This window comes from Ochlerotatus camptorhynchus, unplaced genomic scaffold, assembly GCF_037179485.1.
Source record: "Ochlerotatus camptorhynchus isolate MF236.1 unplaced genomic scaffold, CSIRO-AGI_Acam_v1.1 ptg000026l, whole genome shotgun sequence".
Lineage (NCBI taxonomy): Eukaryota > Metazoa > Arthropoda > Insecta > Diptera > Culicidae > Ochlerotatus > Ochlerotatus camptorhynchus.
Window position 1 is genome coordinate 660,938 of NW_027040518.1, and position 25,969 is coordinate 686,906.

Sequence of the window (25,969 nt, forward strand, 5' to 3'; positions counted from 1 at the left end):
ACTTTTACTCAGAACAGTAAAAATATAAATGGACGATTTTGAATGTAAAATAGCACTACATTTTACTATACAAGATCATATAGTCGGCGTTAAGTCAGAAGTGACTAAGTAGCAAAATAAAAACAAAAAATGAGTTAATGATATCATAAGATCAAGAATTCCCTCAGCTACATTTCACTTCCTCAGCCAGATTTGAAAAATTAGAGTGCAACGGACAAATAATTTGTCCCATTACATAAGACACAATATTGAACAACCAACTTTAAATTCGTTTTTCTCGAAATCAAAAAAAAAAATCACAGTTCGGTCTGACTTGACCGATCATATCAACACGTTAGTAATGATAAAACTCTGAAGATTAATATTTGTATTTTGTCTGGCTTGAGTGAACACTATTTTAAGGGATTATTTTCAACGCAGAAGAGTACTTTGCTGCAAAAACGTTGGTGGTGACTTCTTATTACATACACACAAGTCTACACTTAAAAATTAACCAAGTTTAACATGTTGTAAATTTGTTCTGTTATGATCAATTGAGTTGAAATTTTGACTCAAAACTTGCTTTTCCATTGTCCTTTGTCCGATCAGCTATGCACACATTTTAATTTAATTGTCACCTTCCAGCAGGTGCTTCAAAAACTTTGGTACACGTGAAGTTCAAAATATTTGTAGTTTTGCGTCAAAATTTCAGCTCAATTAATCATAACAGAACACATTTACAACATGTTAAACTTGGCTAGTTTGTATAGAAACGACCTTTGTCCGATCAACTTAGCACCTCAGTGTACGTAGGTACGAAATGCTGGATTAAGGTTAATGTAATAAATTTAGGAAAAAGTTGTGTCATATCTGTACTGCGGATTGTTGCTAAGCTTCTTGCTTCAGGAATTGTATTGAATACTTGTCAATCAACAAACTTACTACGGCAGCAACTGAATTCTTCAGATGTGTAAGTGCTCACCGGATAGTTCATATCAGTCACCATGATTTTTTTTTTTTTTTGTTCATCAATTTATTTGATAAGGCTCAGCCGAATTAACTTTACAGAGCCGAGGATTCTTGGTCACTATACAATACATCTTAAAACTATAGTCAAAAGGTACAACACAATAAACACTTTATCTTCCGCTATCCAAAAAGCCTCCTCCATCAGAACTGGAGCCGCTTCCAGTGGTTTCATTGTATGGCAAATTGTTGTACGCCAACGAGGGTCAGAGCGCGTCCATTGCAGCAATGGACGCAAAACGTGGTCAGCACTCACACACTCATCACGAAACGGTTGCTTTCCAAAGTCGACGACGCATCGACCGAAAGAACTGCTGATGAAGAACAATGAGGAGGACCACACAATGGTTGCTGCCGAGAAAACAGACGATCGCGTAGCACACATCGAGAGTGGCCTGCTTTTGTCGACAGCCGAGTGAACACTGTAGTCACCATGATGCTGAATTGAAACAATCAATTTGCGACAAAAGATTTCCAAAAAGTCCTAGTGTTAGTACTGTGGACCCTCGGTGACATTGACAAAAAAGCATATTATCGAGGAAATAAACTACAACTTGATTGTACGTTTCGCTTACTAAAGCCACATCTCTTCCTTCGTTCGTTATGAATGGGCTATTTTTCAAGTTAATCTTTGTTGGTCATAGCCATCTGACACCTCTTCTCCATGTTCGATAAGAGTGTAGTAGCTAGGTCGCTTTCCATCGTTTTCAAAACAAAACAACACTTTTCCCACATCAAGAACACGAGTTGGTCTTCCAGTTGAGTTTGTTATTTCGATGTCGCATTGAAACGTCGCTTAGCGACGTCTCATTGCGAAAAGCGCATGAGCTTCGGCTCACGCGACGTCGCATGATACTCGTTCTCATGAAACGCATACATCCGGAAATGTGCTGTGCTTACAAAACAGTGCGACACACTGACAGTATGAGAATGTGAGATGCGACAAAACTGAAGAGATAGAGAAACAGAGTGCTACAAATCTCTTGCGCATGAGACTGCTATGACTATGAGACTATTCGTATTGCGTCTCGCATACGGTAGCGCGCGCACTGGAAGCCTGCTTACGCTTAACTCCACTCATAAGGTTCTGTACAACATCTGGCTGCAGCGTCTTCCCTACGGAAACCCACTGTTTCTTCATGTCTTCCTCAGATTCGACCCCCTTGGGATGCTTCCGTAGTGCCTGCCTCGTAATAGCCCAGTATTGTTCAATGGGCCTTGGTTCCGGTACGTTGGGGGGTTCATGTCCTTGGATACGAAAGTGACCCCGCTGCACTATGGGCAAAAATGGGTTCAAAATTACCCAAAATTCAATATCTCAACAGCACGCTGAATTCCGGCCATGAAAAACAATTTTTCCCAAGGGAAATCGTCCGGGGAATTGATTGCACGTGGTCTTATAGACCGGAGAGCCTTGTAGGTATGTGTTTTGGACCATTTTACCCTACTTATTCCCCGGACGATTTCTCTTCGAAAAAGTCGTTTTTCATGGCCGGAATTCAGCGTGCTGTTGAGATATTGAATTTTGGGTAATTTTGGACCCATTTTTGCCCATGGCTTCGTATCACTCCAGGACAACATTTGAATAGTGGTACGAAGCTAAATCCGGTCAGCACATCGTAGTTGCTTCAACAGAGGAAGCAAACGCTTCTGTAGACACTCTTTGAGGTAGATCTACCCGTTTACAGTCCCGGTAGTCACGAACGGCGCACTCCGTTTGCCACATGAGCAGATCGCTTGCCAAATTATGTATTTCTTGGCAAACTTTGAAAGTTTCTGTTTCCTTTTTTCCTCCGGAACATCAAACTTGTGCTGGGCGGTGAAGAACAGTAGCCCCGGAAGCTGTCGGAAGTCCACCTTGACGTAAGTCTCATCATCCACGATGAGACAATGAGGCTTCGTCAGCATCTGGGTGTACAGTTTCCGGGCCCGTGACTCTCCCACCGTATTTTGACGTTCGTCACGATTTGGAGCCTTCTGCGATTTGTACGTATGCAGTCCCTCCCGGTCCTTGGCTCTCTGAACGAAAGACTTGGACAGATTCAACTTTTTGGCCACATCCCTGACCGAAGCATTGGGATTCCGCTTGAATGCTTTCGCGACACGCTTGTGATCCTGATCACTAATAGAACATCCATTCTGACCGCATTTCTCCTTCCGTTCAATGCTCAGAGTTTCGTAGTAACGGTTAATTACGCGAGTCACCGTTGACTGCACGATGCCGAGTTGTTGTATGATGTCCCGATAAGAGAGTTGAGGATTTTCTAGGTGCTTGCGCAAAACCAATTCGCGACGTTGCTTTTCGGGTGGCGCAATTTTTTCCAACTTTTGAAAAACTGACAGCAATAAAAATACAATGCAAACAATACACTCTAAACTACTTTTACCCAAATTTTCGAAAACCTATACGATAGCAAGGTAATACCCTAAGCTACAAAATGGAACCAATGTGGCTAATTCAGGAGTACTGCAGAGTGTAAATTTAATCATTATATTTTACTATCAAAGAAACCCGCATTATCAAAGACACCCCGTTTTACGGTAACAGCAAGTTTGCAATGACATAACATAGCCATTTCTTGATGAATTTCAAAAATTGTGGTAGGGGAAATGTCTCTAATGTTGGCCTATGGATCTAAGATTGGGCCCATCGCTAAAAATCTCCTATTTATCCATTTTATCTAGATGAACGCGTCATTGGGTCGTTACAAATGGATATTTTTGGTTGCTATGGAAAATTTAGTCGATTGCTGAATTTATGTATTGGCCCAATTTGGGGACCTTAGGCCGACATTACCTGCATTTCCCCTACCTCTAAATTGCATAGGGTCTGTAGATTGTTAAACCATTTAAAAAGGGTTGCCTACTATTTTTAAAGGAGAAAAGAGTCGTTACACGCCCCGTAAAAGTGGACAAGACACAAAACTGATCTTAGAACTCCGCGGTTTTTTTTTAAACATTGAGAACTGTGATATAAGAAAGAATTTTGGGTCGTGACATAAACATGGACTCAGATGGCCATCGTAACGTCCTCCGAAAGATCCGGAACATTTGTAAAAGCTGTCAATGTATGAAACTGATACAAGAGCGCTGCGGGTATTTCGAAAATACTTGGAACTATCAGATATAAAATAATTTTTGGCCGTAACATAAACATGTACCTAGAACGTCATGAGATCGTCCTCCGGAAGATCTGGAACATCCTTGAAAATGGTAAACCCATGAAACTGATCCTAGAGTTCCACGATTTTTTCGAAAGCATTTGGATCTGTGATATAAGAAAGAATTCTAGGCTTAAATAGACCTTCCAGTTACATGTTTACGTTACGACCAAAAATTAATTTATAGACAGTTTCACGTGTTTTTTTTGAAAAAAAAAAACTACAAGGGACGCAATGGTGACGCAGAACTACGTGGTCTTAAATAATAATTCTTATTTGTTAACTGCAGCAGGACCTTGTGTTTGGTGTAGCAAAAGGAATTTGTGCGGGGTTCTTTCTGTTTATACTCTTTAAGTAGTATGACTCGTTTGACATAGGTGGCCCACAACGACTCACGAAGAGCTACCGATTCCGATCAATAGCGGTACGGCTTCTTCCTCCTTCTTAGATGGGCTGCAGCTCGCTGCTTGCAGGCAGTCTTTCGTTATGTACCGGAGAACACCACCACGCGGTGATCGACTAAACATCGTTTGGTGAGATCGGATGGAATTCAACTTTGAAATCTATGCTAGGGAAATCACTTTTCGCGGGCAATCGGCGATGATTCAAATTATCATAGCAACAGTTGCACTTTCGAGCTATTTTCAAAAGTGACATTTTGAAAAATGATAAAGTCTTAAATTTAACAGATGTGTAGATAACGGCGCCGGTGGTGTAGTGGTAAGCGTGATTACTTCTCACCCCAGTAGGCCTGGGTTCAATCCCAGTCGGCGCCGCCGGGATGTTCTGAGGCATAACATCTCTGATCACGCCTTCCTTCGGATGGGAAGTAAAGCCGTTGGTCCCCGGTTCATGAGTTGATGGGTCGATAGGTAGGGTCCAGGTGTGGGAGCTGCCTTCCTGGCACGTCGGTAGCATTGGTGCTCAGCACGGAAAACAAGATCGACGGAAAAAACAAACCAAAGGAAAAAAAAAATGTGTAGATATATGTCTGATTGATTGGTGATAAAATTATTGAAATTGGTCCAGGGGCAGCTGAGTTATTACCGTTCAAAATCTTTCATAATTTCGTTACATGTTCCATTTTCGGGTTTCACAAAGTGTTCATCGGTGAGATAGAAATCACAGACGTAGTCCTACGTCAAATCCGCGGAGCTCTAGGATCAGTGAGTCCCAAAGGCAAGCGGAATTTCAACGATTAGAGGAAGAAATTTTGCGAAAAGAGAAGCATTTGGAACATGAAAGGGCGCTAAAGGAGAAGCGGATGGAATGGGAGGCGAAATTGCAGGAAAGGAAACTGGAACAGGAAAGATCATTAAGGAAGAAGCGCAGTTTATATTCCAGCAGGCACACAGGCTACGGACACAATTTCAAAATCTCAAAGGCGAACTACATTCCGTTGACCACGTTGTGGATACTGATGTCGAAAGTGCACAAATGACTAGTAACCAGCTAGATCAATTAATTACTTTTTTTTAAGTAATGAAATCGGAATGCTAAATAAAACAGCAAAAAATTTTATCTTCCATTTAATTCCACTTAATTAATTTTGGTATCCATGACAGATACGTATTTCGACTACAATGTGCAGTCTTCATCAGTGTCATTCCCACTAAAGAACTTATCAAAATCTAACCCCCTTAAGTACTCATCCCCTAGGTAAAAAAGTCAAGATCATAGGTATAAAAATGAAACTACAATGTGTTGAATCGGAACCTACCTAACTAATAAAAACCAAAGATTTAAGTAAGCTAAAGGAGAAAAATCTATACAACTCTCTAATAAGGAAAATCCCCAAAGGCTTGGTAGCCATCATAATGAAGTAATGAAATTGGGTTGTTATCGGAATGCTAAATAAAACAGCAAAAAAGGTTATCTTCCATTTAATTCCACTTAATTAATTTTGGTATCCATGACAGAAGTGGAATTAAATGGAAGATAACCTTTTTTGCTGTTTTATTGAAGAGGAATCGAAGATCGAGTCTTCGGACGATGTTCCAGATCCAAAGCTATCGAGACTGGAGGCAGCTGAGTTGCACAATCGTTTGGTGAATCCCGTTTTGATCCAAGAGCTGGTTGACGGGATTCCGGCTGCAACGAAACGGTGCCGCTAAGATGAAGATGAAGGACAAGGGTTTCATTCATGCGCATAGTGGAGACTCTGCGAGTGCACCAACACCGCCACTAAGCCCGTGTCGTATTTGTAAAACAGCTGGGCATCGTATAAGGAGTTGTGAAGAATTTCGTCGACTGAGTCTGGGAGAGCGGGTGAAAATGATGGAACGATGGAAACTATGCGAGCGATGCTTGAATTAGTATTCCGGCTGGTGTCGATTTAAGATCACGTGCAACATTAGAAATTTTCAGAGTGGGTTGGAAATGCTATCTAACATGAAGCTTTAGTGCGATAATTTATTTGCTAGAGAATGATCTTAGAAGATGGTAGGTAGATAGTTCCGTTAGAGTACGGCAGTATGAAAATTGAACAGAATTTTAAAATGAGCGAAAAGCCATTAATGTGACAGTACAATGTCAAACGCACATGCACGCGGAGATTTGAAGTAAGTCATCAAATCTACAGGCAAAAAGTGTTCGCCCGCCTTTGCTCAGTACTGTATGCGGCTGTGGAATAGTTCTAGCGACGTTTCATCACTACCTAAAGCCCCACGTTGCCAAAAGCATTTTTAGTCGATGGTGTGTTATAATGAAATTCTTCTTTACCCAACTATTGTGTTGCTTGTTGTTGGATTAGAAATTGTCGTCAACATCACCGTGCGTTGGTACATCGAGAGGTTGCTACTGGTCCTCCAGTCGGACAAGGACAGCTACATACGCACTTAGATGGGCAGCTACCGGTGATTTTCAGAATCGTTCCTGTAACATTGTATAGTGAACAACGATCGATCTCTACAGTAGCTTATCTCGACGAAGGATCCTCTATGACTCTAGTTGAAGAAAGTATTATACGCTCGCTGGAAAGACGTGAAAACCCACAACTATTGACGGGCAATACCGTACGCCGAGAATCATCGTCAGAGTGTGTATTATTCCAGGTAGCAAGTAAAGCGGGCAATCGTCTGAATTTAAAGGATGCGCATACCTTTTAGAAACTATACCTGCCAAAACAGCGAGCCGATCTCATGGAAATTCCCAATCGGTACCAACATTTGCGTGGATTATATGCAGCAAATCACATCGGAAAAGAACCAAAAATCTTGATCGGGCTAAACAATGCGTTCTTGTTCGCGCCGTTAGGGTCAAGAGTCGGGAATGCTAATGAGCCAATCGCTGTTCGATCACATTTGGGTTGGACGATCTACGGGCCGAGAGAAAGTGGATCATCATCGGGATTTGTAGGCTACCATGGCGGATATACTAACCCGGAATTGCATGAAAACATGCGGGAGTTTATTATGAGTCAGGAACCACGGACCACGGTTAGCAAGTTACCCGAATCAGCTGAGCAGTGATGCAAAATATCATGACACTCCTCTTCGCATCAACCGACTATCGCTGACAGATCGTTTTGTCACGCAGTGAGAGTTAGAGCCATGGCAAACAACAATCACCAGTAATGTCGCTGCTCACAAGCAAAACGTTACACTCGCTGCTGATGAAGAAAAGCACAACGAAAACAGTGAAGACTTCCGCAGTACGATCATGAGAAAAAGCGAAACGACAGAAGAAAATGAAAACAATGCCTACGCACTCCAAGTTCGTCTCGGCAGGCGCGACTGTGTGAGTTACAAACAAAGCAAGCAACATGAAACGGAAGCTGTTGGGCTCACTCACCAACACACTCACATAAGCGAGCAAAGCAGCAACTGCTTCAAAACGAGCACAGATGAGTTTCGTGATTGTCGGGAATGACCAGATCGGTGATGGATCACAACAGAAGACGACATTCACCAGTTGCTTTTTACTTCTTTCGTCAACTTGATGGATGGTCATGGAGAGAGCTTCGACGAGCACATTGATAGGAATGTACAAAGCGTTACTACCATCAGCTGTTTGGCGATCGTGATTGTGATAGGTCGCAACTCTGCAGCTGAGGATCAAAGAGCCCGTCAACTGCTGGAGTCTACTACGGTGAATGTCGGCGGCCATTACGAAACTGGTCTTCTGTGGAAGTCAGATGACGTACGTAGACAGTTATGTTATGGCATACAAACGTCTTTTGGGACTGGAGCGGCGTCTCTTGAAGGATCCAGATCTCTACGAAAAGGTGAAGCTGAAAATCGAAGAATACCTAACAAAAATCTACGCGCATAAAGCAACTCCGAACGGACTTGCAAGAGCGGATTCCATGAAGGTGTGGTACTTACCACTCCGTGTGGCCGTGATCCCAAACAAACCAGAAAACATTCGATTGGTTGTCGACGCAGCGGCGCAGGTGGATGGCATTTCGTTAAATTCGATGCTTCTGGTGGGACCTGATATGCTTGCAGCTCTAGATGCAGTGATTCAGCAAATTCGCGAGCCACCAATTCCACCAATGTACCACCAATTCCAGATAACAATGTGCTACGTTTCTTGAACCCGTGGAGTAAGCCCGAAGTGTACATGATGGACGTGGCCATTTTTGGATCAGCGTGTTCTCCGGCATCGGCGCAGTACATAAAAAATCTGAATGCTTCTTATTACCATGATCGATTTCCGGATGTTCGAAAACACTATGTGGACGATTACCTCGACTGCACGAATACAACGGAAGAAGCTATCGAAAGAGCACAGCAAGTCCGATACATTCATAGCCAAGCCGGGTTCGAAATTCGGAATTGGGTTTCAAACTCAACTATGTTTCTCGAAGCTACGGGAGAGTCGATCACCAAGGAAGGAGTGTCCCTGAACAGCGGCAAGAACGACGGAAGCGAACGAGTACTGGGGATCATCTGGCGACCAAGCAACGATGTATTCACTTTTTCGACGGTAATGCGTAGTGACTTGATGCTGTACATGACATCCACTAACCGACCCACCAAGCGGATGATCCTAAGCTGCATTATGAACCTCTTCGATCCTCTGGGGCTACTGTCACCGTATACCATTCATGGTAAAGGTTTACTGCAAGATACGTTGCGCTCTGGCTGTGCGTGGTCACGAAACATTAGAAGCACACGTCTTTGTTGACGCCAGTCAGGAGTATTACGGTTGTGCGGTCTACTTCCGTGTCACTCATCTTAGGAATTCGAGATGTTCTCTGGTGGCGGCTTCTACAGCTGTGCAGGTGTTCGACGAAGGTGTGTTCAGAATTGATGAAATGGCAATTTTCATGTCTGTTGGGCTACTGGACCCTTTCAAACACCGTTTAGGGGGGCAATGAAAAGCACTGCCGTTCTTGGGGTGGGACCTTCTTGGGCGTCTTTATAAGAGCGGCGGATGTAGGCACTTCGATTGTTTTCTTTTTGAGGTTCCTTCCATCCACATTCTTTACAAAACAGCACATTCGTCCATTCAATCACACATCAAATATATTTCAATGTCAAGCTCATACTATTAACATACAATTTATTTACAACACTTTACATATTTACAAGGTTCATTACACAACACACATAACATATTAAATCCTTGTGGCTCTGCTCTATCCATCCTTCTTTGAGAGTCAGAGCCGACTGGCTATTATTATATTATAATTCAAGCTGAACATTGCATTAGGTTCTAAGTAACATTGATCGATTCTCTTCTTAAACTTTCTCCTTCGTTAATAATTTGGGTATAGAACCGTTTCTTGTCATGTTTTTCATTTTAGTAGATATATCATAGCTTCTTTCATCGATCTGTGTGCTGAAAATAGCTGGAAATGTCTTAACATGGCCGTGAGAATGCAAAGAGAAAGTCGATGAAGAGAATCTGTCAATGTTACTTAGGACCTTATGCAATATTCAGCTTGAATTGTCGATTCCTACACTGCTAGACGATCACCGCAGTGACGTCATTAGTCCCGATTGTTATCGCTACCTAATATTATCCAATCTGTTATCGGTTCCGTGGTAGCGTCCGTACAAGAGGAGAGATGGTCCGATTCTACGTGGTGAGAGTTTGAGAGAGTTTCTGTACAAACGACAGTGGCGTAGCTAGGGTATGGTGAGGTTACTCCCGAACAATGTCAACAACAATTTATTCTATGAAAACACTTGCAGTACAAATTACATCAATCGAAGAATGTGCCTGTATAACATAAATTGCGAGGAAATTGACATCACTATTTCCAAAAAAAAACTCGACTAATAGGAAATAGAAATAATGCAAAGCGTGTAAGCAAAACATTGTAAACATTGTATGTAGTCTACTTTGCTTGACGAAATATGTAAATAAGTTGTTCACGTAGTATATGGACGGCAGCAAACTTAAGCAGTCACAGTTTTAAGAAGCGAGAAGGGAAGGTACGTGGTGTGGTTTCCAGGTTTTGATTTCATGGTCAACCAATCGAAAGGAAGGCGGTTTAAAAAAGAGTCAAGAACTTCAAGTGTGGTACAATAAAATGATCCAGAAGTATATTTAAAATAGCCGGCGCTGGTGGTGTAGTGGTAAGCGTGACTGCTTTCTAACACCCCAATGGGTCTGGGTTCAATCCCAGCCGAGGTCGGTGGGATTTTTCTGAGGCATAAAAATCTCTGGTCACGTCTTCCTTCGGAAGGGGGTAAGGGAAGTAAAGCCGTTGTTCCCGGCCCATGTGTGTTGAATGGATGCCATATCCTACGCAGGTGTGGAAGCTGCCTTCCTGCACATTCGATTGCCGTCAATGGATGGCAATTGATGTCCGTCGGTGATTGGCACTAGATTGCGGAACAGAGACCGACGTTAATTAAAGGAATGAATATTTATAATGGCCACATGCGCCTGATCTCAGTGTAGGGAGGAGAAACTCGAGAAATGGGTCGTGTGTTACTTGCCCCACTATCAAGTGAATATTTAAAGAATCTAATAGTACGACCACGACAAGTTAATCAAAAAAATAATCTGAACTTCGTGCAATATCTCTTTGAGTCACTGGGTGATATACTAGTAACGTATTAAGATCGATAAATGTTGTATCTTGTCTCATGTCTCGTCTTGTGAGTGATTTGCCAAAATGAGACACAGATCCGTTCTGTTTTTCGATTCCAATGACCATTACAGGATAAATCTCTTCCAGTAAAATAACCAAACACTATTTTCCCTTCGATGGTTCCACCATAATGAAACTTTGTCCACAGTTGCATCCAATTCTAATTACCCGTACACGTCAAAGACCATTCGTTCCATTCTGTTACAGTTTTTTGTGTGCATCATGTCAGCAAAATAAATCAGAACCTCTTCTTCCGTACATTACCACGTACCTCAATAAGCAGCTCATATCCGGTTGCCCTAGATGTGGGTTGACCAGACCCCAGAGCAGCACATTGCGAGTCACCATTGTTGCTTCTGGGAAATTGTTCTAAATTTGTTCTACACGACCATCAACCAGGAGAGCAGCAGAGCTGATTTCCTTTCTAGTTTCGTTCTGCTCTGTTTCACCGCAAATATCCTGAGCGCGCAGCTGCCGGTGGCGAAAGTACAAGTGCAGCACAGATTTCGTGATGTTACCACATTTATTTAATGACATTTTTCCGTTTTCCATCCGAATCTAACCCGTGTGCATTTCTGTTTCTGTTCTTCCCTTGCAGGCGGCGGAGTACTCCTCGTACCAGAACACCATCGGACGGCGATCTACGCTGATGGGAGGCGGCTGTGCCCCGTACACCCACATGAGCAAGTACTCCTACCCGACGGATATGAGCCTCAGCAGCCACTACGGCTACACGTCCTGGGGTTTATGGCGCGATACCCGGAATCTGTCCTCGTCAATGTACGGCAAGAAGCAGAAAAACTTCAGATCGGTCTCCATCCTATTGATGTCGGCTGCCTTCATCGTGGTCCTGGCCGTGCTCTGTGTGGCAGCGTTGGCGTTCTACTTTAGCGCATTCAAGGCGGACCTCAGCGACTGTGAGTATCAACTACTATCTTGTCTCGTTCGATGTATTATTTTTTTTTTACGTTTTCATTTGATGCTTCCTGCCGATTTTTTTTTTTTTTGGGATGGAGGGAAATTGATATTGTTATGGTGACGCTGCTTTTGTGCGGCGTCCAAATTCGGGACCGGACATCATATGCCAGCCATCGCATTTCGGGCGAACCCAAGTCAGTAAGCTGCAACGGAACGAACGGTCGGTGGTCCAGTTTTATATTTTATTGTTTTTCTCCCCAAGCCGGTGCCGCCAGGAGGTGGTTGTGGCCCTTGAAAAAGTCATTAAAGGATGCCCTGTTGGCTTTGCTGTTTTCTCTGACAGTGAGGGACAGGTCATAAAAAAAAAGAAAGACCGAAAAAAGGCTAAACTTTCATAAATAACATCCGTTTGTGTGTGTGTGTGTGTGTGTGTGTGTGTGTTTGTGCCACTGTAAGTTTTATTGCATCGACAAATGATTTATCTTGCGTCATTTGCTGTTTGGGATTTGAAGTGGGGTGCCCATACTTTGTGGTGACCCAGAGAAAACTGATATTGGATGTCTTTATGTGATGACGAGAGAGAAATTGGTCGTAACTCGGGTTCTGAAATATTGTTGAAGGGTTCAGGAAAATTGAATCATATTGCAACTTGGATTTGGGTTTAGATTTTTTAAGATTCAGGATGTTTATTTTATGATATTCAATATAATACGTACCGTTAAATGGTCCAAAATTGAACAGCGGGTGTATTTGATTACTGAAGTTTCGTATTGTTTTTGATCAGATATAATCTATATAGGGGAAATGGATGTAATGTCGGCCTAAATGCCCCTAATTTTGGGCCCATACATAAATTCAGCAATCGACTAAATTTTCAATAGCAAACCAAAAATATCCATTACATTATCCTGCATAAAAATGTTCACGCCGATTGGTTCAGTAGTTTCCGAATCTTCAAGGGCCAGACAGATCGACAGATTTTTTTTTATATAGGGGAAATGGCTCTAATGTTGGCCTATGGGTCTAAGATTGGGCCCTTTGCGAAAAATCTGCTATTTATCATTTTTTTCTATATGAGAACACCTCATTGGGAAGGTGCTTATGAATATTTTTGGTCACTATTGAAAATTTAGTCGTTTTTTGAATTTATGTATGTGCCCAAATTAGGGGAATTTAGGCCGACATTACATCCATTTCTCCTAGAGTAGGACATAGATTTGTCAAAATTATTATACCAGCTGTAAAATGAGAAAGGATATCAAGGAGGTAGTAAATTCTATTAAAATAATTCTTACGAGGTTTATGCTTCTATGCCTTCTAAGCACTCTTGAACTCATGACTTTTTATTGCTTTAATCATTTACGTTCTTTATTTATAATTTTAAATCTAGCTTTAAAAAATGCATCATCTTGCTTCACGCAACATAACATAAATTAAAGTTTGTATAAAAAGCGGCAGGTCACATAAAAAAATGTGATTTTAAGCAGCCATGTTTGATATCTTCGGATATCCTACAATTTGGCGCGCGCGAACACTAGACTTCTTTATCGAGTTAAAGGATTAACGCGCGCACATACCGAATCACATACGGGACTTTCTCAACTTTAGCGAGCCTAGCTGGGAGAACCAGTAGTAGAGTCGCAAAGAGAATACTAGCTTCTTATTTTGTGAAGTTATTCGATAAGCCAACTGTGAAGTCGGGTCGAGCTAAGAATCTTTCTGTTTATTGAAATGCATTTTCCTTTTATACAGTTTTAGTTACATTGATTCATGAATGTTGAAAAGAGTCATTTGGGAAAAAGAGTGAGACGACTGCAGTGACACCAAAAATGCGCATCCTAGCAATATCGGAAATAATGGTTATATTTTGGTTGAGCGCCCGGCGTTGTCATTCGAAATATTTCTTGCTGCGCGAACAACCTTGGTCCACCCGGGAAGGGTGGAAGAGGACGAGGGAGTGCTGCAGTTCTAGTGACGAGTGACAAACATATGGGTCGTGTAAAGTTGCATAATTGCATTCTTGCCCGAGCGATGGCTCGGTGCCTGGAGTGGATAATTTATTAGCATGGTTCGCATTGATTGGGGTTTTGTTAGCTATGTGAGAATGGTATACTACACATGTGTTAACTGTTTACAATTCAGTTTTGAAAGCGATAGGTATTGCTTTTTTGAAACTATGACCAGAACTAGAGAAGCTCCAAGCGAATACTAGGTTATTTCTTTAAATTTGCGTGGGCGAATTTTTTTCAATTTTCTTTCTCTGTGATACACTTAGATAACAAATGTAAACAGCATTTTTTTTTCTTTAAATAACTGTGATGGAACTTCTTCTTCTTCTTGGAATTAACACGTAAAACAGACATAAATCTCTAGATATTGCGTTTTGAGTTGACCTTCATTCGCAAGAATTTTGCAAGAAGGACAAGATAAATCGAGCGCTTGTCGATACCTGTAACACGCAGGGAGGCCAGATTATTTTTTTTTTCATTATCGGTAGCTTCTCAAAACGTTTATCGGTAGTTGTCGGTAGGCCGTCTTTAAAAGGCTTCCCAAAACTTAAAACCTTTGTGAGCGGAGGAAGGATGAATACAAATCACGCGCAATTCACATTGGATAGTCTAATCTAGAGTCGGTGTATAATGAGTCACGCCAAAAGTGAAGCCAAGTCTTCATATTGAACTGTCAAACCGGCTACCTATGGTGCAAAAGTCCACGAAAGGTATTGCAATAAAATATAATCGAAGAAATGATCAAAAACATCAATGCGTGTGCATTAAATTGTCATGGGATACGTTCGGTTATGACAAGAAATGAGAATTTCTACTATTTTTGACGTAGGACTACGTCTGTGATTTCTATATGGAGGTACAATTTGTGAAAACCAAAAATGGAACATGTAACAAAATTATGAAAGATTTTGAACGTTAATAACTCAGCTGCTCCTGGACTAATTTCAATAACTTTATCATCAATCGATCAGAAATATTTCTACGCAACTGTTAAAATTGAGACTTTATCATTTTTCAAAATGTCACTATTGAAAAATGCATGAATCTGCAACTGTAACTATGATAATCAAAATTATTTCCTGCGAAAAGCCATTTCCCTAACACAGATTTCAAAATTCCGGTCTCACCAAACGGTGTTTATTTAATCACCGCGTTATGAGTGCTGGTGTTCTCCCACAAGCAGCTAGCGATCAAGGCTACCCACAACCGCTAATCGGATTCAGTTCCAATCACCGTTGTGTGGTGGTGTCCGCTCGTCAGCATCAGCAGCAGCAATACTTTCGGAGCGTGGCGTTGAACATTGTTCTCCAGTACACAACGAATGGCTACCTGCAAGCTGCGAGTTGCAGCCCACATGAGCATCCGTAGAAGGAAGAAGAAGCTGCACCGCTATTGATCGGAATCAGTAGCTCTTCGTGAGTCACTGTGGGCCATCTATTAGCGAATTCGTTTATTATTCAGTTCCAACCTGGATCGGGTATCAAGATTGTGTCTGCTTGTTTTCTGACAAACGTCAGTTTGCTCGTTTGTTTTTAAAACCTAGCTCAGCTTGAGGTTCGCACTGACAAAAAGTTCGGTTTCGCAGTATACACAGAGAAAATCCTCACATTCCTATTCCTAAACAAAACACAAGCTCCTGCTGCAGTTAACAAATAAGATTTATTATATCAGACCACGTAGTCCTACGTCACCATTGCGTAGAACCCTACAGGGCTGTCCCCTGTAGTTTTTGTTAAGATAATTTGACAAAATCACTGATTTTCTCTCGCTAGAAGTCATTTGAAGTTGATGTAGAAGTCGTCTGTTGCCAAGTGAAAAGAAAGGGAATCTTTCGAAAACCGTGATGCGAGTTCAACTCTTTTTTTTTTCTCTTGGCGTGATTCCGACTCTAGTCTAATCATAACAAGTAAGTGTAAGCAGGACGGACGGAATATGGGAACAAAAAAGGGAGAAAAAAAAATAGCATCATAGACAGACAGAGAAAGTCAATTAGACGTAAAAAAAACTCATCCGTCTGGATTGCAAAACGCGTCGCGTTCGATCAAATATCGTTGTTTAGGGGTATTGAGGTAAATACATATTCGTTATTTGCATTAAAAATGGATTCAAAATCCAAAATTTCGTCAATTTTGGTACGCTGGAACTATTTAAAATAAGTACGATTACATTAACAACAATCACCATCTTAGCACCCCTTGGTGGGGCTTTGTATGTGAGCGAGTTGTCAACGCATAGATTTAGTGACAACGATCAAAAATGTAAATCTTGATTTAAAAATCGAGATTAATTGGACTATTTTTCGAATATAAACAACCCAATTGACTGACTACGTGGAAAACAAAACAAAGGTGTTGAACATTTTTCAAGATTACTTAAAATCTGTGATTCTCGGTAGGAAAAGTGTAAAATCGGTAGTTTTGAACCTTTCGTCTGTGAATCGGTAGGCATCCCAAAAATTGGTAGGACTACCGATAAATCGGTAGGTGAATATGGCCAGGGTGGTAGCACGCAAGATTTCAACTAGCATTGGGCGATCTTGAGGCAAGAATCGATCTTAGTTAATCGATTTTTGTTTTTTGAAAGTAATCGATTCACCGATTTAATCAATCATTTTCAATCGATCTTTTGAATCGATTCATTTTTCATAACAGCACAAAAATAATTCAAATATAAAGAATCATAGGAAAGTTGGTGCAGATTAACGCCAGGTTCAGTCTAAGCCAAATTATAAAGATATTACGTTACATAAGCTATCTTGTCATGACATTTCACTTATAATAGTTATTTAGTGTGAAGATTGATACCATTTAGATATAAATTGTGTAGTACATTCGCAGGGTGGCCAGTGAACCGCAAACATTCGAGAAACTTTAAAAAAAAATCAGGAAAAAATACTTGGAAATGCCTTCAATTTCGATTACGAACCGGGGAAACATACCTCCTTTCCCCGAAAATAAACTCTAAACCTTGGAAACTTTTAAATGGTATTTTTCTGTGCTAGACCTTCAGAAGTCTTTTAAAGGAATTCTAGGGATGATAGCAAGTTATTTCAGAGAATAATACCAATGTACAGACCATGAAAGTCTCATGTAAAATTAAGTGATTTGAGGGCCGATTTCTTCACCTCCGCTCTAAAATCAGATTCATCAATATAGTTAAACCTGCTAAAAGCTTAAGCAAAGTTGAAAAACCGACTCTGAGACTGACACATACGAGCGCCGCTTTTGATTATTGTTTAAATAATTAAAGACGCAAAATTCAGCTCCAAAACAATTTTGGAAATCATTCCAATATAATTGAGACTAGAGCTCTATGTGCATTATAACGAAGTATTCAATAATGATTGGATAAGGATTCTAGGTCCAACTATAATTATAATTCAAAATAGGCCCTGATTTTTTTAAGGGAGCTCTGAGAGATGATCTTTGCTAATGCTTGTAAAAGAGTTCTGGGGTGATTTCAGAGGATATTTCCAAGAAAACTCTAAAGAGTTCGAAATAAATTGCGAGAAGAATTCCAATGGAATCGCATTCAGAGGGTTCAATCTCAAAGTAACTCTGATAAGAGTTTCAAGAGTATTCTGACATGAATTTTGGAAAATTGCACGGAAATTCTGAGGAAAATATGAAAGGAATTCCCAATACAACTCAGGGGAGAACTCCAAGATTCTTCCAAGGAAAAATTTATTAATTTTCTGTGGTTAATTGCATGATAATTTTAAGCAGAATTCAAGTAAATTTAAAGTGGATTTATGGAAAGAAGCTTTAAGGAATTCCTGGAAGCATCATGAAAAAAATAAAAAACACTCTAGCTAATCTTGTTTCATTACTTCATGGATGAGGAGATGAAAGTATAAACTTCATAGTTCCATTATAGTAAGGCAGTGTGAAAATTGTATATAGAGAGCTGAAAACGAGTAAAGGGCATTTTTGAGGAGAGCAATCGGATAAATGCATGTCAGATGGCAACTTGAGTGTGAAACAATCGATAGAACTGTGTCCGCACATCGGCGATCCTCGATTTTGCCAGTGATGGCGGGGGGGAATACCCTTCACCATCCATCAACATGTGAGTTTTATAAAAAGAATGCTCGATCCGATTCGTGCCTTAATCAAAGGTGACCTTTGCTCGTATACTACTTTCTATACATAATTCTCACATTGCCGTACTGTAACGGAACTATCAACTCTATACTTTCATCTCTTTAAGTCTGATATTTGACGATAAGCATCTTCAACTACGAACATAATCTATTTACAAACATTTTGTTAATTGTTCTGCAAGGGATTTCAAGAATGCAATATTATTTTGTTAAGCTTATTTTAGAGGCAAGTTTAAGAGAGGGGGAATGATTCTAAAAAGTTCTTGAGATCATTCTGAAGAAATTTTGTGAAAAAATCTTAGCGAATTATCAAAGTTATCTACATCTAATTTTCAATATTTCGAACGAAGTCTCAAATTCAAGATCTTCGAAAACAAAAAATGCTTTTTTTTTTTTATAAAAACAAAAAATGCTGTCTTTGTTATGATATATTCACCCCATTATAGCTAGTGGCTTCATTGGTTTATACATTAATATAAACGTTTTTCACACAACCAGTAAAATTTAAAAAAAATCCGGGAAAATCTGGAAATTACCATTTGTTAGTCATCATGTATAACGTAATCAAAAGGAAAGCATTCAAATCACTTTAAATGCTCTTTATAGGAAATTCATTTGTGAGGTTCGATTTAATTATAATAATTTATGAAATTGTCATTTTAAGTTGGATGACATAAAAACAATTCAATATCAAATCAAATGATAAATTTGTTACTTATTAATTATTTAAAAAATCACTATTTGGTCACTATTTCCGTAATTTTCGTCACAAAAGTCACTGCTATATATTGCCTCAGCACTACCAGCCCTGCCATGGCGATCCAGTTCTGACATAGCAGAGGACTGAAGAACCTAAATATGTCATAAGAAGTGAATGTTTCTACTGAACTATCACACTGGTTGTTGGCAGAATCCATGTTCCAGGCAAGAGATGTGCAAAGGTGAAGACAAAAAAAAATCAATATTAAATTGCAAAATTGAAAATAAATGTTGGATCGGAACAAAAATCTAATGAAAAGGATCGATCCAGTCGATTTTTGTTGTGTTTGAGATCGATTCAAAAAATCGGTTAATCGAACCAAAAGAATCGATCTTTAGTGTTTCGATCCAAGATCGCCCATTACTAGTTTCAACCCTCTGCATGTTTCTCAATTTTTTTCAATTAATCATGTTTTGTTGTTTTTGACATCATCCACATCCAGAGGGCCAGTCACTTTCGAAAGTATGGGAATGGTAGGAAACCATTTGGAAATGCATGAAAATTTTCAGTTTTTATTCATTATCGTCTTAGATGCACAAAAATTGCACGAGTACATTACTATGGTGATAAGGTAAACACTCGTTTATTTGTTTCCTTCTGTGAAAGCATGTTTAGTCACAAATCGTGGATTTTCTGATATTCTCCATACCAGTGTTGGGAAAATATCAAAAAATCAAATCTCACCAATGCTCAAGATTACGCTTGACTTTCGTAGACAAAAATCAACAGGCATACAGCTACGGTTGATTTTGCCAGCTGTGATATCGCAGCTCGGAATATCAAGCTAACGAAACTCACCAGCTGTAAATCTCAACAAACTGTGGTGAGATTGAGTTTAATGATTTTTGCTTTACACCCGTCCGCAACCGAATTTTCCACAACGGCTGCCAGCAGTCTCGCATCGTTGAACAGTATATACTTTCTCTTTCTAAGAAAACGATGTGCAACGGAATGATTTTTGTGTCTAGTCAACTCTCCGCTTGATTTTTGCACGTTGTGAATAGTCTCGCAATATCAAAGGAGCTTGTTAAATCAATATCAAGTATGATATTTTGTTACAATATCACGCTTGATATTGAGCATTTCCAGCCCAAAACGCAAACCGGTTGGTCATGAGTGTTTCCGATTTGAATGAAACATTTCTCACGTGTTCGCTGCTACTAATGGTTGCATGTTTCATTTAAATATGATTTTTTCCTCCAGAGTAACTTTTGAAAAGGGCGTATAAAAAAAATGGATTATTTTTTTTTTCAAAAAATCATAACTTGAAAACTATTGATCTGATCAAAATGACATATCAGAAGAAGTTTTAGGTAGTTAAATTATCTTTGCGGAAAAAAAAACACTGAAAGAAAAACTTAGTAAATTAGTATTTAAAAAACGTAAAACGATGATTATCTCAAAACAACCCCCCTTCGATCTTTACAATTTTTTTTTCAAGAAAACTGAAAAAATGCCCTAATATTTGGTGAAGAGTGTATGCTGGTAACTTTCTTAAAAAAAAATCTATAATTTTTGAAATTTATGTTGGTTTTTGCAAGTTGGTGAAATTGCATATTTTTTAGTAAAATAGTAATTTATTTGGATTCTACGCATAATTTTCAAAAACTTTGCAAATAAAAACTTTTTTCCTAAGTCCAGCCGTTTAATGCAAGTTAATGCAATTTAAAAAAATAATTATAATAATTTTCTACATTTTGGGCCATTTTCAAATGTTAGTCGTGATGTCCAGCAACGAGATGTTTTTCCATGAATATATATTAAAAAACAAACAATTCATTATCAAATATGGTAGCTGTCAGACTTACCCGTTTCTATTTAGACGCAGCAGAAAAGAAACAAGTTTATAAGTAAATACTCTCAAATATACCCAAATAATCAACAAACCCACTCATGTGCCTTTTTTCTGTCCTCTATTAGTTGTATACCTGGATAGAATTGTGTATGTCATAACAGAGGCTCAAAACATAAACAGGTAAACAAATATGTTATTAAACCTGTAATTGAGATAAATTCTCTAGGTACTTCTCTGACGTATACCATATTGTGCCTTAAGAGCTCATCCCGCGATATCACAACTACATAAAAAGGCACCCCGTGGAGGCTTCTTACACTCACACTTAAAAAAGTTTGCTATAATCAATTGTACCCAATGAAGATAGGTATAATGTCAACATTGTAATTATTCTGCTACATATATATATATATTGGGACGTTCTTCACCTGTTCTGTATCCGCTGATTTGCCGCAGATCCCGCCTCTCAAGGGTGAACAAACTGGCTGTCAAATAATAGCACCTGCGATCCTCTATGCAGCTCCCCTGTGGGAATCATGTGCACAGACTCACAAGCACAAAATCCAAATCACTCAGAATAGAGTGCTGAGGATGGTTCTTGATCGTCCTTTCGACACTAGAATAACAAATTTACATGAAGAGGCAGGCATTGCCAAAATAGATTCCCGAATTAACGAAATTAAGACTAAATTAGCACAAAAATGTATTTTATCAGAACAATAGGTTAGTTGTAGTTGTAAATAGTAGTTATAAGTAGTCTCCCTTTTTCAAATTTTAAACAAACCAATCCCACCAAGATGGTCATTCTTAAAACAGGCCTGATAGGACTAGGAACTGTAATTAATAATAATTTTAATTGAAAAGGAACTAAAGCTGAAAAGACGCATCTGTGTCACTTGATAAGGTATACATGTAAACCACACAATACAAGAAATAAAGATCATTTAAGTCAAGTTCTTGACCTGTTCCATTCAGTTCATCTCTCTTAGCGTTTCAAGTTAAAAAGCAAGAATTTTTTTACGATGGATAACAATTTCAAGTGTTGTAAACCTCCACCTAAATCAATTTCAAAGCATGACACAGTAGCAGTTCAGTTGTTTATCTCAAAATTATTAGAATTTTTAAAGTCGCAAATAACAGTCCAAAAGTGTATTTTTATGTTAGATAGAGCAGCATCACAATACAAAAACATATAAACTTTGCTAGCCTTTGTGGATTTAAAGATAAGCATAATGTAGAAATGGAATGGCATTTTTTTGCAACTTCACACGGCAAAGGTCCTTGTGATGCGATTGGCGGTACCCTTAAGAGAATGGCAACCAGAGCAAGTTTAGCTAAGCAACACGAGCACCCTATAACGAACCCTAAACAACTGTACGACTGGGCAAATAGTCGTAAAGAAGATCTTCAAACAAAAATGTCATTTTGTTATGTTTCTACGGAAGAATACAAAAAGGCTGGCACGGAATTTGATCCAATTTTTAAGAAAGTGAAACCAATTCCTGGAACTCGAAAATATCATTGCTATATTCCAGTTTCATACAACCAAATTACAGTAAAAATATTCTCTAATTCAAACGATACACCCAAATTATTCAATGTATTCAAATAATATGAGTTGTAAAATAAAATAATAAATATATACTGTTTCTTATCTCAACAAATCTTTCATTTGACCACATCAACGTGCTTCTCTTCCGCTGTCTCTAGATAGAAACGGGTAAGTCTGACAGCTACCATATCTGAGAATGAATTGTTTGGTTTTTAATATACAATCATGAAATAAAATCTGGTTGCTGGACATCTCGACGAACATTTGAAAATGGCCTAATATATTGAAAATTGTTATAATTATATTTTTTTAATTCGCATTAACTTGAGAACGGCTGGACTTAGGAAAAAAGTTTCTATATGCAAAGTTATCGAAAATTATGCGTAGAATCCAAATAAATTAATATTTTACAAAAAACTATGCATTTTCATCAACTTGTAAAAATCAACAAAAATTTAAAAAATTATAGCTTTCTTTTTAAGAAAGTAACCAGCATACACTTTTCACGAAATTTGAGGGTATTCCATCAATTTTCTTGAAAAAAAAAAATATAAAGATCGAAGGGGGGGGTGTTTTGAGATAATCATCGTTTTACGTTTTTTAAATACTAATTTACGAAGTTTTTTCTTTCAGTAATTTTTTTCCGCAAAGATAATTTAATTACCTAAAACTTCTTCTCATATGCCGTTTTGATCAGATCAATAGTTTTCAAGTTATGATTTTTTGGAAAAAAAATAATCCATTTTTTATACGCCCTTTTCAAAAGTTACTCTGGAGGAAAAAATCATATTTAAATGAAAAATGCAACCATTAGTAGCAGCGAACACGTGAGCAATGTTTCATTCAAATCAGAAGGGGTCGAGACAATATTGACATTTTTTTTAACGATTTGAGCTAGAAATGCTCTATTGAGAGCGTATGAGAGCGGAAAAATATAATTTGATTGATGATTTTGCCAACACTGCTCCATACTGCAAAAATGATTTTCCTACCACTGAAGGTGCGACATCTCTCGAATCTTCAGTATAGCAACTACTCAAACCATATAATTAATTGAATGTTTCTGCTCAAATCTCAACACAAAGATCTTCAAATTGCATTATCTACAATATGACTGGTTTACAACACGCCTGCTTGACTTCTGCCTGACTTGAAAACACGCGTTAATAAATCCTTTGATAAGCCCCCTGTGACCTAAAGCTAGTCGAAACACGAATTGGCGTTGACGGCACCGTTGAAAAATCGTCTCTTCTAGCAAAGATTGACAGTATCTTATGGGAATTTTCAGTGGAGTGAAGGATGTACGAAGTCCGCCATGTTTCACGCACAGTCTGACGTTTGCTTATGGATTTTACCATTGGAGTAAAGAGCTACAGAGTCGCCGTTAACGCCAATGGTCGCATTACCTTGACAATTCGCCTTTTCGGTCATTCTGTAACTCTTTATTCCTATTATGGTAAAATGCGAACGTCAGTCTATACGTGAATATCTCATATAAGATACTGTTAATCTTTGCATGAAGAGATAGCGGCTCGCTGGTGCCATGGTGGAGTTAAGAAATACGAAAAAAAAATCCGCTAGATTTCAAGCACAGATTTACAGATGTGATTTTATCATAGGAGTAAAGAGGTACATAGCCGCCCTCAACGTCAATACTTACACGTTATTTCAAAAATACTCAAATTTGAGTAGAATCTTCCCCGAACGGTCAAAACTGAACCTACTCAACATTGGGTAAACTATGTTGGGAGTGACAAGTTGACAAATGGACAACATTGGCATGGATCCGACCGAAGTTTTTCAATTGTTAGTCCGTCACTCCCAACATAGTTCACCATTTTTTTGATAGGTTTAGTTTGACCAGGATTTTACTTAAATTCGGGTAGCTTTCAAACAGCGTGTACGGATCATGCAATCAAATACATGCTTTTCTTTCATAAGGGCCAATGTCACAAACGTAAGCACTGACTTTTCCACGAATTTCTTGAAAACTCGCTCAAGTAGGCCATCACGATAGTTAGGCATAGGAAAAGTTCCCATAGCTGGTAGAATTGCTGGGTTACATGGATTAGTTTTAAAATAACTTTTCTATTTCTTATTGAAATTGATGAACATCTTGGAAAAATTGAAGATGAAGTCATTTTAAGAAACTTTGTATATGTTCACGTCTTGCTATCTCTCAAGTGGACAAAGGTATAGGGTGAAAATGGAATACAAACGGTAGTACATGGTAGTACCCCCTTAAAAACCTTTTTTTACCATAACTTTTTACTTTGAATTTTTATTTTTTAAATTGATCTACAAAGTTGTAATTGCTCTAAAAATGCACATTTTTGTTCAATAAAGCAAATCGCTATGTAAAGGATTTTCATCCGTATTTATAATTTTGCAACACTAACATTAAAGGGGTGTATCTTGCAGGTTAGTAGGTATTAGCAGCTAAACTCAACGTGATTTCTTTCAGCAACCTATATGCTACTGTTACATACACAATTCATAGGGGGATCCAAGGGGATGTCTAATAAATTTTCTAATAAAGTACCACAATGTTTTGTTACGTTTTGCTGTTTTCATAACCATTTTTCCAAGTATGTACATAAGAGTGAGTTGCAGCTTTGACAAAGTTGTTTGGTCAATCTAAGTTCGAATTTTGGTGAAATTTGAGCAATATTTGGATTTTTTCGTAAGCAAATCTAGATAGAGCTTTTGTAAACAATGACTTCTTTCGATGATTTCTAGGAATTCAAGGCACGCCCACTCAATCCAACATAACCATCGGGTAGGAGAAGTCTTGCCTTGTCCGATGATGATGTTGATTTGTGTGGGCGAGCCTTGACTTTTTAGAAATCATCGAGAGAAGCCATTGTTTACAAAAGCTGTTACGCCCTAATTCCAGCTCTATCTAGAAATGTCTAGGATCATTCGGTTTCCCATACAAAATTTAAAATTCTCCCGCAAATCGAGATTATAACCAAATTCGTTCAAATTTTTCCTAGTAGTTTGCGACCAGAATAAGCATAAAAAATGAATTGTATATGCAACAATAGAGTAGAAGATTCTTCTTCTTCTTCTTTGCATCTCAAGCCTATTGCATATCGCATTTTAGCTTATTGCGCGCTCTCAACTTAGTGTTCTAGATGCACTTCCACAGTTATTAATTTAGAGCTTTCGATGCCTGTACCATTTTTGCATTGATATGATTGTGTGGCAAGTCCAATCATACTTCTATGCCCAGAGAAGTCGAGAAATTTTCCAACCTGAAAAATTCTTAGACCGGACCGGGAATCGAACCCAGCCACCTCCAGCATGGTCTTGCTTTGTAGCTGTGCCTTTACCGACTGAGCTAAGGGAAGCCCCTGTATAGAGTAGAAGACGCTGAACAAAATAACGTTGAGATTAGCTGCTAATACCTGCTAACCTGGAAGATACACCCCTTTACAGATAGCGTTAAAAAATATAGAAAGGGTCTTAAATCCTTAAACCAAAGTAGTGTGCAGTTTTAGAGCACTTACAACTTTGTAGAACATAAAAAAAAGAAAATTCAAACTAAAAAGTTATGGTAAAAAACGGTTTTTAAGGGGGTACTACCGTTTGTACTTTATTTTCACCCTATGAC

At 38.9% G+C, this 25,969-nt stretch overlaps 1 protein-coding gene across 1 annotated transcript in view; it reads left to right on the plus strand.

The window, feature by feature from the left end:
- Positions 1 to 25,969, plus strand: part of LOC135708203 (mucin-2) — a 199,455-nt gene that overhangs the window by 168,681 nt on the left and 4,805 nt on the right. The window contains exon 2 of the mRNA XM_065230212.1: positions 11,816 to 12,134. Coding sequence (XP_065086284.1) covers positions 11,816 to 12,134 — 319 coding nt within the window. The remainder of the gene's footprint in view (positions 1 to 11,815; positions 12,135 to 25,969) is intronic.